The sequence below is a fragment of the Podarcis bocagei genome (genome assembly GCF_964188305.1).
Source record: "Podarcis bocagei genome assembly, chromosome: 12".
NCBI lineage: Eukaryota > Metazoa > Chordata > Lepidosauria > Squamata > Lacertidae > Podarcis > Podarcis bocagei.
In genome coordinates, this window is record NC_138137.1 from 5,818,892 (window position 1) to 5,834,006 (window position 15,115).

The 15,115-nt window shown below is 41.6% G+C and overlaps 1 protein-coding gene across 1 annotated transcript in view; it reads left to right on the forward strand.

Moving 5' to 3' along the window:
- The window catches only part of VPS41 (VPS41 subunit of HOPS complex), a 120,480-nt gene that overhangs the window by 74,052 nt on the left and 31,313 nt on the right, over positions 1-15,115 (forward strand). Inside the window, exons 10-16 of the mRNA XM_081165111.1 lie at positions 125-191; positions 4,984-5,081; positions 8,693-8,822; positions 9,365-9,480; positions 11,455-11,511; positions 14,083-14,144; positions 14,673-14,754. Coding sequence (XP_081021237.1) covers positions 125-191; positions 4,984-5,081; positions 8,693-8,822; positions 9,365-9,480; positions 11,455-11,511; positions 14,083-14,144; positions 14,673-14,754 — 612 coding nt within the window. The remainder of the gene's footprint in view (positions 1-124; positions 192-4,983; positions 5,082-8,692; positions 8,823-9,364; positions 9,481-11,454; positions 11,512-14,082; positions 14,145-14,672; positions 14,755-15,115) is intronic.

Sequence of the window (15,115 nt, forward strand, 5' to 3'; positions counted from 1 at the left end):
AAAATTATTATTATTATTATTATTATTATTATTATTATTATTATTATTATTATTATAAATGAACTCTCTCTATTTCCTAAGGTAACTAATCACAATTAACTAACATAATGATTTTATTTTACAGATATGCTCAGTGAAAGAGCGACATGCCAGTGAAATGCGAGATCTGCCAAGTCGTTACGTGGAAATAGGTATGAGTATGACATGTTTGCCATTAATTTGCATAAAAGCTTTTTGCAAATAGCTGCTTAAAAATAATGTCATCTTTTTTGTTTTGTTTTAAATGTGAGCCTCATTTGCAGAAGCACAATTCAGTGCATTTCACTTGGAAATACTTTGTAGGGGTAGATTTAGGGCTGTGGTACTGCAAAGTATGGCAAATCGCTTTATTGATAAAAAAATGACACACACACCCCCCCGCAAAAAAAAAAAACAAATAGAGTAGCCTGAGGACAAAAGGAATATGACACTTTGGAATCTGTTTCGTCTTTTGTTTGGTTCCTAAACAATGCCCTTCATTTCCTTTCACTTCCATCAATGTTTACCCACCTATGGTGATTTTTTGCTTTCATAGGAATAGATTTGCAGTCACTTCAGCCAGGAAACAATACAATATTAAGATAGCATGTAATCTGCTAATGTAACTCTGTCATACTTACCTCCTTTTTTGTATATCTGTCTTTGGCTTTTGGGATTTATTTGTTCCTAAGGTGCCTGCTCTGGGTTGCAGGGGCGTGTTTTCTTTGTGTTTTGTGTTCATATGACCCAAAAAAGCTGTCTGTGGACAAACGCCAGCTCCCTCGGCCTATAAAGTGAGATGAGCACCGCAACCCCAGAGTTGTTTGTGACTGGACTTAGCTGTCAGGGGTCCTTTACCTTTTTAAATAAAAAGTAATGTTCTCAAGTATCTTCTTGGTAGAAACCCTCTAATAGGCAAAAAACAAAGCCAAACCCCAGTAATCCTTCATGTTGGTGTGGCCTGTATGCTGCAGTGTCTGGAAGACTGGCTTTGGATGACTATGTTGTGCTTCTCTGACCGCATGTGTGGAAAGACATTGCTCTGCCTGACACGTGGCCATCTGATTCCCACCACTGTTTCAACTGCTGTCAGGAAGTGGTTCCACACACGTGGTCTTCATGATGAGTGAACAATTGCAGTTGACTCAAGCATATGAGTGGATAACGGAGGCCGTTTAAGCATATTCTTTAGATTTGCCAAGAGAACGAGGGCGGGAAGAGCGCCAAAGAAGAGCAGTGCTGTCATAAATCTGCCCAGACACATATTGTAAGGGTGGAGTATTTGTGGAGACAGCTTCTTTATCTTCCGTCTTCCAGCACAGAGTCTTCCTTACATATTTGAGGATCAGTGCTTTATCTCACTTAGCTTCTAACAATCCGTTTGAGATTTCCCATTCTGGTTTCAGTTCACAGCACTTCAGCTCCGTTGAATGCTCTGAACATCACTCCTTTAAACAGGGGCTGGATGAGGCTGGGGGGAAGGTTGTCATTTATCCACGTTGTAACAGAGACTACAATGCCCTTTTGATATCATTTAGGGGCATCTTGCTTAACATTCTCGTGTCGTACCAGAACATCTCCTCCTGATTCATAGTCGTCTAAGCTTTTACTTGAGGCAGTTCATGATATATGATAATCTTCTTCAATGATACCAGATACCCCCAGTGACCAGTTGCGATTTTGTTATTGTTGACAAAATGTAGCCTATCAAGTGCATTGTGGACTGGCTCATATACGTCATTTGCCTCCCAGGGGAGGGGTGTCTTTGTTGCGCACCCCTCCCCACTCCCGTTTATTCAACTTTTTCATACCTTGTTTCGTATCACAACTGTAGCACTTCCTCTCCTCTCTTCTCCTCTCTGTAAGGATGCACATAAAGGTGCAAAATGTGTTTATGTCGGAACATGGGAAGCTGCCTTATAGTGAGTCAGTCCAACTATCCATCTAGCTCAGGATTAGTGTTTTCTTCCACTCCTTAAGACGCACCTGACCATAAGACGCACCTAGTTTTTAGAGGAGGAAAGGGGGAAAGCCCTGTTTTTGGAGGGGATCAGCTCAAAGTTGTGCAGCTTCTTTTGCAAAGGTGAAAAATCCTGTTTTTATGGGGTTCAACTCACAGTTCTGCAGATTCTTTAGGAAAGGAATGGGAGCCGTTTCTACAGTTTCCAGACAGATAATCTAATCAGCCAGTCACATGTCGCTGGGGAAACAAACGGCCTCCATCTGCAGAACATTCAAAAATGGAGGCCTGGGCAAGGGGCTAGAAAGGGAGCCAGCGATTGACCACACACTCGCTCCATAAGACGCACAGACATTTCCCCTTACTTTTTAGGAGGAAAAAAGTGCGTCTTACGGAGCGAAAAATACGGCAACTGGCAGAAGCCCTCGAGGGTTTCAGAAAAGGGGTTTTTTCCCAGCCTTCCAAAAGATTACTGTGGCTGAATCCAGGACCTTCTGCATGCAAAAGTAGCTACTCCGCCACAGAGCCATGTCCCTTCCCTAGTTTTGTAGAGAGGCTACAAAAGTTGACAAATGATTTGCTCCAGAGCAGCTCTGTGGTTCAAGGGGTTTGCTATTCTAGAATACGGACCATCTTACATACAAATATTCTAAACGAAATAGTGGATATATGATTTTTGTGGTTCATGCTGTGGCCACAGACATGTGATCTGACAGTGAGTTTGGAGTAGCCCAATGCAAAAATCCTGAGGATCCATGTGGATCCATGCTTTGTAACCACGGAGGAGGGAAGGAAGGGGAACCATGGATCCTCTGCTCACGACTGCAGCAGATCTCCCCCGCCACCCGTAGGCATTCGCTCCATAACACGCACAGACATTTCCCCTTACTTTCTAGGAGGAAAAAAGTGAGTGTTAAGGTGCAAAAAATACGGTATTTTTGGGACCAATGGGTTCTTTTGCGCCGTTCACCTGGCCTCTTGGCCTTGGGTATCTTGGCCAGTTAATGATAGGAGGAGGGGCATTGTGAGGGCCTTGCCCACCACCTTTCCCCTCTGTTGCTGATAGCGACTGCAGTGTTCAAAAGCCAGGTAAGCAGAGCCACCTTACCCAGCTCCACCAATTGCTCCCACTCATTTCTGCCCACTGTGTTTGCAAACACAGGGTAAGCATGCACCAGAATACTTTGATCGTTTAAATTGTTTGCTAGTGAAGAAGATTCTCAGAACACATTTGTGATGTCTTCTAACCATGGCTAGGAGACGCAGATGTGTGTGCATTCAAACCACATAGCTACCCTGTGGTAGTTTGTTAGGCGGAGAATATAAGACTGGGGTTGTGATTGCATTCACCATCTGCATGGGCTCTCTAGTATAGAGGTCAAGAAATTAGGCTTTTCCAGAGGTAGCTACCAGGGCAGAGCTGCCTCTTTCCCTCTCTCTGGACAGACTGTTGGAAACCTGACTACCCCGTCTTTACAGGGCAATGCTTTTGTTACAGTCTCTCTGTGTGACAGAGGGAGACTGATGCCCTAAGTCCTTCCTGCTACATCCCACAGCATCTGACAGTAGCTAATAATTCCCACTTAAAGTTAACCGTTGCACTTGAATTGTGTGTCTGATGCAGCACAAGTCTTATGGTGATAACAGTATATTCTGGTTTGGCATTATATAAATGTATTTTACACTGGCTCGCCGCTTTGTTCCGCAGGGGGTGGGGGAGATAGAAACCCTGAACGCTTGCCTTTTAAGTTTTGCTATCTCTAGAGCACAGTATTGGGAAGTACTGCTTCCTTACCTTCTCATTCTGTCGTGGTGCTGCAGTAGTTCTCATGGGACAAAAGGGAAAACATTTTCCTGCCTAAACTTTGTTAAGCATCTTTTGATTGGTGCTGCAAGATAATGCTGGGTTTATGTCTAAGAAGATAAAACCTGGCCAGGTTTGACACTCTTAAAAGGTGGCATTAGGTGCAAAACTTGCTTGCCTTGCCTTTCTACATTTAGGGGGAAATGTCATAATTTCCACCTTTTATCTCTCCTTTTTCATTTTTCAATTCATCGATTGCCTTCTTCTTGATGCCTCCTATAAAAACTCTAGCAAAACTGCATCTGCCTAGCGAAGATGTGTGCTAGATGAGTGGATTTTATAGGTTCCGTTGATTATAGCAAACTGTATTTTGGTTGGGAAATACAGATACAGGATTCAGAAAGAACACTTAACTACCGTATTTTTCGCTCTATAGGGCGCACCGGACCATGGGGTGCACCTAGTTTTTTTGGGGGGGAATAAAAGGGGGGGGGAATTAGGGCACCGACCCCTCTCGCTCTCCAGGCTTCAGCGAAAGGCTGCATTCGCTCCATAGGACGCACACACATTTCCCCTTCATTTTTTGAGGGGGGAAAGTGCGTCTTATAGGGCGAAAAATACGGTATTTTTTAAAATTGAGAATCTGTATGTTATTAATGGCAGTTGTGGATATCCCAGTCCAGACTGTCTCCTGGAGCTTCATCCACAGTGCACCTCTACCATGTCCTTTGTATTCATGCAAGTAGTATATAAATTAGTCCGAACAATGGAATGTATGAGTGGACTGCTACAGCTTCAATTCATGGTAGGTTTCCACAGTGGTCCCTCATTATTAATCATTGGACCAATCCAAAAAATGGATGCTTCCTTTGCTTTCCAGTGAACTGTAGTTCCCTTACTGGGAAGACATTGGATTCCACTGTGCACACCCAGGATTTAAAAAGACTTGTGTGGTCCCAGTCATGACTCAAACGTGCACACCTTTTACCATCATAGAATTTGTAACAAACAAAACAACATGCAAAATGTTTAAAAGACAAATACTGATCTATTTCTCTGCGAATTTATTAGCGTAACTGTTAGGATTACAAAATTCATTTGCCTGCTTCAGGGACTATGTATCTGAATGGTGCTTTATGATGATAATACAACTCTTAGTTAAGGTCAGTATTAAAGCCAGTTTCCTTTTTTTGTTACTTAGTTTCCCAGTTCAACACTGAATTTTACATCAGTGGAATTGCACCTCTCTGTGACCAGCTTGTCATACTTTCATACGTAAAGGAGATTTCAGAGAAAACTGTAAGTATTTTTCTGCACGTAAACTTCCAAGTAGACACACAAAAAAGTTGTGAGCCAGGCATAAGGTTTATTAGGTGGCCAAACAGTTCTTAAGCACTCAGACAGCAGTGTTCCACACCTGTTTGTTAGTTGGCCCCAATGTGCCCAGTGGGACTCGCCCTTGAGGGAAGTTCACAGAAAATTCCAGACTTATAGCTCTCACCACTACGAAATATGGGGGCCAAGGCTAATGGAAATGAGTCCAAAATACCATGACGATACCATGTTGGGGTAAAATGGGCTAGTAGTAACCGAAGGGATTTAAGTTGGGTGACAGACTGTTGCAGCTATACTTCATTTTCCAGACAGAATAAAAAAATTCCTTCCAGTAGCACCTTAGAGACCAACTAAGTTTGTTGTTGGTATGAGCTTCGTGTGCATGCACACTTCTTCAGATACACTGAAACAGAAGTCACCAGACCTTTATATATAGTGAGAGGGTGGGGATGGGTATTACTCAGAAGAGTGGTGGGAATGGGTGATTGGCTGATAGGTGTGGTAAACCTGTTAACGACTGTTAACGACCGCAATTGGTCTTGCAGGAAAAAGCAAGGGATGAGATGGCTAAAAATAGCTTTATCATGTTTGATGCATTACTGTATTTTAATATTTGGTTGAAAGCCGCCCAGAGTGGCTGGGGAAGCCCAGCCAGATGGGTGGGGTATAAATATTTATTTAGTTATTTAATTATTATTATTATTATTATTATTATTATTATTATTATTATTATTATTATTTAATCCAATGTCTCTATTCAGACCAGGTCTCTCCATGGTTTTAAGTGTGGTAATAAGTTGCAATTCAGCAACTTCTCTTTCCTGTCTATTTCTGAAATTCTTTTGTAATAAGACAGCTACTTTGATATATTGTACAGAATATCCATTTTCCAGGTTAGGCTGCAGTTTTAGCTTTTGCAGTACCATAAACTCTTCACACTTAAAACAGCTAAAGCCATTTTTTTTTGGGGGGGGGGTTTGACCATCTCATAGCAAACAATGGATAGAATGCTGAAGAGCCAGAAGTTGTTCATTCCTCTGTGTTTGTTTTAAATCTTTAATCTTTTGGCACGTGTATGAACAGGAATTAAAACTAAATTGCAGAGTGGCGCCTTGACATTGCCCATGCTCTTAAATAAAGCCTGTAAAGATGATTGGCTGCAGGTCACTCGTGTCGCTGTGAGCGATGTGAGGAGAGCAGCTGTTTGGTGCCGTTGCCTCCGTTATATGTGTCCGGCTAGACAAAGGATATATTGGATCACCAGCTCTTCTCGAGAGTGAATCTCCAGAGTCTTCACGACGCATTAGTTTAACAATACAAAATGAAAGAGAGGACGGGAAGGAAGAGGAGAAACCCTTGAAGTTACAGCATTAAGAGGGGCAGACGCTCTTGATCATCCCTTTGATAGCAAGCTGGCATTAGACAGCCATTGCTATAGTAACCTTGAGCAATGGGGTGCACACTGTTGCTAGGCAATGAAATGCCGTTGGCTCATGGTAACGCTCAAGTCTATTGAAATCAATAGGGTCAGCGTCTAGCCCTCTTGCAGGACAGCCAGATTATTATTATTTATTATTTTAAAGGAAAGGAACAAAGGTGCTTGTGCAGCTTCTCCCGAGAGAGCTAATACTGTAGTTCCTCTCTATGAGTGAGTCAAAGAAAACTGAGCGACCTTAGGAAGGAGGAGGGGATGCTGGGAAATGAGGGGCTGGTAGGAGGCAATTAGTAATACTAATGAGTCAGGATAAAGAAATCTGGCCATTCAAAGTTTACCCCTGCTTTGTCAAAAAGCTGACAGGGTAGAGGTTCATTTTTCAAAGCGCTGATATGCCCTAGATAGCAACTTAGGAGATCTCTATGAGCTTGTAACGGCAGGTGTTTGGCAACAACATGGGAAGAATGAAACCGTGTTGGGGATTATTTGAGAATTCACAAGGGGAAATTATCATGAGCACATACCACCTATCACCTGCTTGCTGCTCCTTCACGGATGTTAGATTTTTTTAAAAAAAAAACTTTTTAACCTTGAACATGCACAGCTGAAACTTTTTATGTATAAACTGAAAAAACCAGTTTCACAGTATTTCAACCATAGGAGATATATTGGCTAGCAAGGCAGTGTTGCTCATCACATTTGCGCAAGATGGGAAAATGCAGTATTTGTGTAATGTGTGAAGCAGCTGCTATTTTTGGTGTTTAAAGAGACAGATTTTGGGAATTCTCAATCTTTAACATAGTTTTAAGTAAAGGGAAATGGCTTATATAAAGATCTTCATGATTTAGTGCAGTTCTTTGAAAATTTCAAGTTTAATAGGCATTCTGCTCACATTCCAATTATATTATGAATCCAACTGCAGAATGGAGACATTTGTGATCATTTGTAGCCAACATTGCACTTTGTATATCGTAGACGTATGTGTAAAGAAATCCTACCAATTAAAGTTTGGCTTTCCATTCTGCCTAATCTAAGTTTTTTTGTGTAAGCCAGCAGATCGCATATATCATCAGAATCTGGCCAATAAATTTGTTCTGGTTACAATAATGTATTTTAACAACAAATACATTATTGTAACCAGATTCTGCCATGTATTACAAATATAGGCAGTCAAAGGAGTAAAAATTCACTCATTCCATCACAAGGATGAGAAGATTTTGTTGTTTGAATATATGTGCAGGTGGCGGTATTGATGTTGTTACAAAAAGGACTTTCTTGAGATTTATAAAGTTCAGAGGATCGTTACAGAGTCCATTTCCTTATAATGAGAGAGTGCTAGAGACGTGTTTTTGAACAACCAGATGTGCAAATATGCGAGCAGAACATTTGGGGAGCAGGCAGATAGAACACAACAGCTAATCCTGGCTCACATTGCCATAGAATGACATTTATGAGCCCCTGTAGCTCTGCTATGGCTGTTTCCAGTTTAGCTAACTCCTATTTAGTTCCCAGGTCAGTCTGACAATCTCTCTACCCAACTAGCACCAAATTGTTCCTCTGTCTTTTCCACTATCTGGAAGTTGTGACGCCACAAAGGCATGAGATGGATTTCCAGTTACTAAGGACCATTCTGTTCTCTTGTTTAGCACCAGATGCCAGGTTATTCAAAACTATATAGCAGTAGGTCCGCTGACAATAATCAAGACAGCCAACCTTGTTACAACGCAAGTGATATTTCTGTGGCTATATTAAGTGTTGGCAACAGGGAATCCAAATAAGCAGTTGGAAACCCCTGGGGCTTCTCATCTGACTCCTAGCATAAACTTTCATCCCAATGAATTGCTCCCCCTGCGCCATTATTGCACACATCAGGCAAAAGGCTTTTTAGGGAGCAGCGTAAGACATCTTCTTGAGACCCTGGGAAAATGCTGCCAGTCAAAGTGAAGGCAGCACTTGGCTAAATGGGAGCTATTTGGCTGACACAGTAGAAGGCAATTCTAATTGGGGGGTTTCCATTGGCTGCTTATGCAGAAAAGAACTTGGTTGCAAAAGGTTACAATTCAGATGATCTTTTCAGGTATATTAGAAAACATCAACAGGTTGTGCGCTTCAGTGCTGTGTGTGGTTTTCTTTCCCCCAGGAAAAGGAGTGTTGTTCCAGACCTAGGCTGGATATAATCCAGCCATTTCCTGAATCTTGTGAAGAAATCTCCTCCGATGCTCTAACTGTGAGGCGCTTCCAAGAAAATGAATGCCGTGATTATTGTTTGGGTGAGAAATTTGCAGTTGTCTGGCCATTATTTTATATGTTATTTTGATTATCAATTTGCGTTCAGCTCCAGGATTCCATTATGGTTAAGCCATTGTGCTGCGAAGCACAAGGAGCTAAGAGTGGAATTAGAGCATTGCTCCGGTTGTCAGGGTCGGCACGTCTAAATGTTACAGTTTTTATCATGGATGATTTCAGCAAGAGCCTTGGAATTGGTCGCGTGGCAGTACTCTGAAACTGATCCCATGTATTCTTAGTTCTTCTAATGGACCAGTACATTTGTTCCTGATCTCTTAACCAGTCCCTTAAGAGAGAGCAGCGAGTGTTTGCAGAGGTCCATTGTCAATGAGTGCATTCTCTGTTTGTTTCATTTAGGGGTTGTTGCTGGGTTTATTTTGGGTAATGCACATGGGTGAATTTAAGAAATACTGAGATGCAACATTAATTTGCTCAAGCAAAAGGCATCCAGAACACCTGCTTTCAAAGAGGTCAAAGCTTTTACTAAGTGGTGAAATGGGTAAAATTGTTCCTGTGTCTCTTGCAGAGTATTCAGAGGGTGAATCACTGTTTTATATCATCAGTCCAAGAGATGTTGTTGTGGCCAAAGAACGTGACCAGGATGACCATATTGAATGGCTCTTGGAAAAGAAGAAATATGAAGTAACTTTTGCACTTTTCTCTTTAAATTCTTATCAGCGACAATGAGTAGGCCTCGCTGAATGTCTTGTTTTATGACTTCTTAAATATAGTTCAAGTTTTTTACAGGAATTATTCCTGTGTTAATTAGAAAAACCCAACAGGTTTAGGTGACAGGATGGTGCCTTATCCATCCACAGCTCATTGCTGTGCATTTGCCATAGTGTTGGGAGGCTAGGAGTTTGACCCATTGAATTCAGTAGGATGTATTTATAAGCAGACATGTATATGATTGCACCATGAGCATCATATGTGAGAACAGCATCTGTTTATTCCTGAATTGTAGTATTTGTGTCCTCTTTATTTTTTCTGCCCTTTAAAGTGTCCCCCCCTCCCTCTGTGGTGTTTCACAACAATTAGAATTAAAAATATATAGGTTAATTGCCTTAAAACAACGAAACTGTCCACCAGATGTATGACTGGAGAATTTCTGTGTGTGTGTGTGTGTGTGTGTGTGTGTGTGTGTGAGAGAGAGAGAGAGAGAGAGAGAGAGAGAGAGAGAAAAGAGAGAGACAGACTAAAATCAGAGTGGAGTTATTTGGGAATTAGTTTCACTTGCTTATCAGAGCAGACCAATAGTCTGTTGTCCTAGAGAAATCCTCTATATACATGAGAGTGACCCCATTATTAAACCCAGTGGGACTTACTTCTAAATAGACCTGCATTGGATTAGGAGTTCTAATTTGAGATAACCATGGTGAAAATGGAGGCAGGGTGATCTCTGTTCCAGTTTAGTTCATCCAGAACACTTTTGCTTCTGGCTCCACCCATCAGGCCCCAACAGGGAAAAAGATTGCATTCCCTGGTCTAAGGCTTAACAGTTGTCGGAAACTGCTGATGCACTGGTTGCAAGCAGTCAAAATGAAGTATGAAAATTAAAGTTAATTTCCTGATTTTGCATACTTTATTTCAGTTTCTAATCCTCTTAAGTTTATTTGACTGCATAATACAGCACTTTTAGCTCAGAATTCCAGCTTGTGCACTAGGAGTTGTTGGGGCTCATCAAGCTATCTGTTAGGCTTTATATTTATCAAAGAAAAGGAACCTGAAAAATATATGTGATAAACACTTTATGCAACATTTAAGTATTCAGTTGCCTTTAAGACTGGGTTCCCCAGGAAAACATGGTAGTTTCTAACACAGGTTTTCTAACACAAGTCTGTGAACTCTCTTATGCTGTGAATAACTACAGTACAAGTAAATAAAGGGATCAAGCACATGCTCTTGTTCCCGGTTTCTTATAGTCTCATTTGCGTTTCACTCTGAAAACGTTCAAGTGGGTTAATTCTTCCCAAGGCGTATATGCAAGTTGGTCCACGTTGAACGTCATTATGCACGAAGCACTGTTTCATTGGATTGGAAAGGCTTTCAGGCATATTCCACAGAAAGCCCTTTGTTTAATAGTCAGGGAATAGCTTGTGTTGTAACCCACATTAAGCTTTCACTTTTCATTTTGGGTAGCAAGAAGGTAGCTCTATTTCTGCACACACAAGATGCCAGCTCAGTGGATAAGCCACAAATTAAACTTAATGAAAAATCATTCTCCTCCTAGTGCTGGATTTATTCTTTGTCTTTTAGTTGAGCACTCAGAAAACAAATCAAGGTACTTTTTTTGACAGGTGTCTTTACAGCACAGGCTTTTTTGCTGGAAAATGAACTCCTGTGATTGTACCTCATATGGTGCCATCCTCCCGAAATTTGATCTTGATACACTAATGTGGAGTGAACCCAGATGGAACCCAAGATTTCCCCCCCCCTTTCTTTTTAACAATTGCTTTTGTTTGAGTGTGAATTCAAAGCTGTTCATTCGACCATGACATTAAACGTTCTAGTGCTTTCAAACACAAGGCGCAAGAAACAAAGCCGCAGTTTTCCAGATTTCTCTACAGAAGTTTTGAATACTTGACTCGGGTGTCATCTTTGCTTGTATTTATATAGGAGGCTTTGATGGCAGCTGAGATCAGTCAGAAGACCATGAAAAAACACAAGATTCAGGTAAGTCTGCAAAGTGGATTTGAATTCTTTTAAGAAAAAGAAGGAACACAAAAGGCTCCTGACCTTTCAGAAATAAATTAATAGTTTCTCTCTGCGCTAAGCGAGGCCTAAGGTTGCATGTATGGGTGTTTTGTGTCTAGTCCCCCCCCCCATTCCATTTGTAACATCTAGTAGCACTTAACTTGCCCCCGGATGTCAAAAGTGCCCCACGTTTCTCTTCCCTCTGGGCTGTGGGGCTGTGGTAGAGAAATACCAGTATCGGGATGCAGATAAATTGCATATGTCACGGTCATCATCAACCTTTTATTCGACCGTCAGTCAGAAAAAAAATACATTTGTCAATACACAGTTAAAAGCTCCAGGAAAATTTTAGAACTTAGCCAACACTAAAATGGGCTAAACAGATAGCCCCATATCAATACAGTCAATTATAATCTTGCAACGCTTAAAAGCTAAAAAAAGAAATTTGGCCACCAAGGAAGGTATACCTCTAGTGACGTTATTCAGCAAGTGTAAACATATGTCACGGTAGGAGAGGGTTTGGCCCAAGAACAGATCATAGTCACTGCCCAGTCAACCTTATTACATACCCTGTTTATCTTAGTGACACACTCAGCCAGTTTAATTCGCCACTCTAAACCTAAGGGCACCCTAAGCGGAGTTTGAGCCAGGGCTTGTAAGTTTTAGCTATGGAGTGCATGACTCAGTCCCAGGGTCACGAAGCAGAACATGCTTCTAAGCCTATGCAAACGAAACAGAAACGAAAACTTTGCCACTTGGCCAATATGGTCTGTTCTGCGTGTGAAATTACCGTATTTTTTGCTCTATAAGACATACTTTTCCCCTCCTAAAAAGTAAGGGTGTGTGTGTGTGCATCTTATGGAGCGAACGCAGGCGGGAGGCTCTGCTTAGCGCTCCCTTTAAAGAGCCGTGTGGAGCACGTGTGTGGCTCTTGGAGGCTTTTCCTTGAGGAGGGAGCGCGGCTCTTGGGGGAGCCTTAGCTGCCAACAGCCTCTCCTGGGCAGGGGATGAAGGCTCCCCTTGCCCAGGAGAGGCTGTGCGCTGCTAAGCAAGAAGCCAGGACAGCCAGCGGGATTGCTGGGATTCAGATCCCCCCCCCCTGTTTTCCTCTTCCAAAAAACTAGGTGCGTCTTATGGTCTGGTGCGTCTTATAGCTCGAAAAATACGGTAGTTTCTAGGTCAGGATTTTGCTTTGAGCCTCATAACTCTTTTACCTTTTCCTCTGGGATTGAGAGAGAGAATGAGAGAGAGTTTTGGCTGCTGTTGCCTGCCTCAACTTCATGATCAGAGCTCTGGGCATTCAGGGTCCCATGCATTCCATATTCACAAGGCTACCGTAATTTCTGTGCTTATATTTGTATTTGATGTTTTCCCCCATTATAAATTAAAGTTAAATGTTTCTCAGACTTTCAGTGAAGCAAGTACTGGAACAGAAATACTGTTGTTGTTGTTTTTAAAAAGAAACCCAGTTTGCACTACTTTTAACTACCTGGATGTTTGCCCCCTCCACCCACCCTTTTCCTGTGTAAACGTATCATGCTACAGAAATGTGAAGTAGTGTGTTAAGAGCAAAAACATTTTTCTAAGCATGCTAGAAAGTTGCAAACTAGTAAAATGGAAAATGATATTGGTATAGAAATTTAATAAATAGTAATGATTATCCAGAGGAGGAATAGTGGCATGTAGTCCAATATGATCAGATGTTGCACAGGGAATGCTCTCCAGATGTTGTGGTTTCCTCCAGACATTACTAGATTACATCGGCTCCTCCTGAGTTAAGACAGTTCAGAAAGCAGAATGGAATGTTATCTTAGTAACCAACAGCAAGGAACTTGTGGCCCTGCAGATGTCGTTGCACTAACTTCCCTCATCCCTGGTCATGGAGACTGGGGATCATGGCATGTGGAGCCCAATCACACCTGGGGGACCACATTTTTCACAACCCTGTTATATAAACATTCATGAACAATAACGCTTCATGGTTTAGACCAGCCTTTCTCAACCTTGAGACCCCACCATCCCTAACCACTGGTCCTGCTACCTAGGGATGATGGGAGTTGTAGTCCAGCAACTTTGTGAAAGGCTGGTGTGGACTGATCCTCTCTATTAATGCCCTACACCTCGGCAAGTCTTTCTTTCCTTCTTTCTTTCTTTCTTTCTTTCTTTCTTTCTTTATTTATTTATTTATTTATTTATTTCTTATTTCTTCTGATGAGTCACTTTCCCAACATAGGAGAATTATTACCCAAGAGCTGGGAGGAACAGGAAGATAATAGAAACAAGACCAAGAAGAATATCATCTGATTTGCACCTATATTTAAAACCTGTAAATTTAAAATTCTTTTAAATGCTCTTTATATTAAGCCCTTTGATCGTTCACAAACAAGCATGTTTGTTATCAAGGAATTAGAAACCCTGAAAAAATATATCCTGGTATTTGATCTAACAAGTCACTTGAATACAAATGCCAGACACTTGGCTGTGGAAGGATGTGTGCAATTTTTAGATGTAATTTTAACTAATTGGATTTTATTCCCCCCCCCCCCACAGGATATAGGTTTGGCCTACATAAACCATCTGATGGAAATTGGAGAGTATGACCTGGCAGCACGGTAATATGTTTAGCTTGAATGCATTGGGGCACAATTGTGTGCACCTCTGTGATTGTGTACACTGTTTGTGTGTGCAAGCTGTACACATGGCTGGTAGTATTATCTGGATTATTCTGAAACGTTGCTCGTTTGCTTACCCAGATGAATGTTAGTATGCTTTTGATGTAGGTGACAATGACTGAGGTTTAATGCACATAACCACCTACTTAGGTGGGCTCCCCCATTTTGTTTTGTTTTTGCTCTTTGGGCTCCCTCCTTGTGCTGAATGGTTCCGAGGTTAAGTGTCCAAGAATTGTTGGAGCTCCATGTACTTTCAGCAGGCTGCAGGATCCCTTGTGCATGTTGGGCTCTGGATTATGGTCACCGACTTTATGTTCTGAACAGTGACCTAAGCCAGAATTAGAAGCAATACAATAAAGGATCCCAAATGGTGCAAATGGTGCACAAATGGTGCTGCTGTGCATAGATGGAAAATGCTTTAGAAATGGCAACCTGATTTATGAGCCTCTTCTCCCTTCTATATACCAGAAAATGCCAGAAAATACTTGGCAAGAACACAGATCTCTGGGAATTTGAGGTGCACAGGTTTAAAGAAATTGGACAACTTAAGGTATGTAGAGTCATATATTTTTTGAGGAATTTCTCTGGCTGGTTATGTCAGTTCATAGAGCCACGTGCCAGGATTATATGCACGTGGCGTGTGACTGAACACACTTCTTCACCATGCGCATAAGCTAATGCCTGGCTAGTGTGAGCATTATACCCTTTTACAGCATTGGAATGTAGGCTTTTCCACATTTCCCCCCACCCCGTTTTCCATGAAAGAACGTTCACATTCCTAGTACATGTGCCACATGTTACCTTGCCCACATGGGAGGTTTGTGTGTATCTGCATAGTCCTCCATCATGTATACAAAATCCCTTCCTAGGTGAGTGTGTGAGCAGAGTTAAGAAATAGCATCATGTAACTT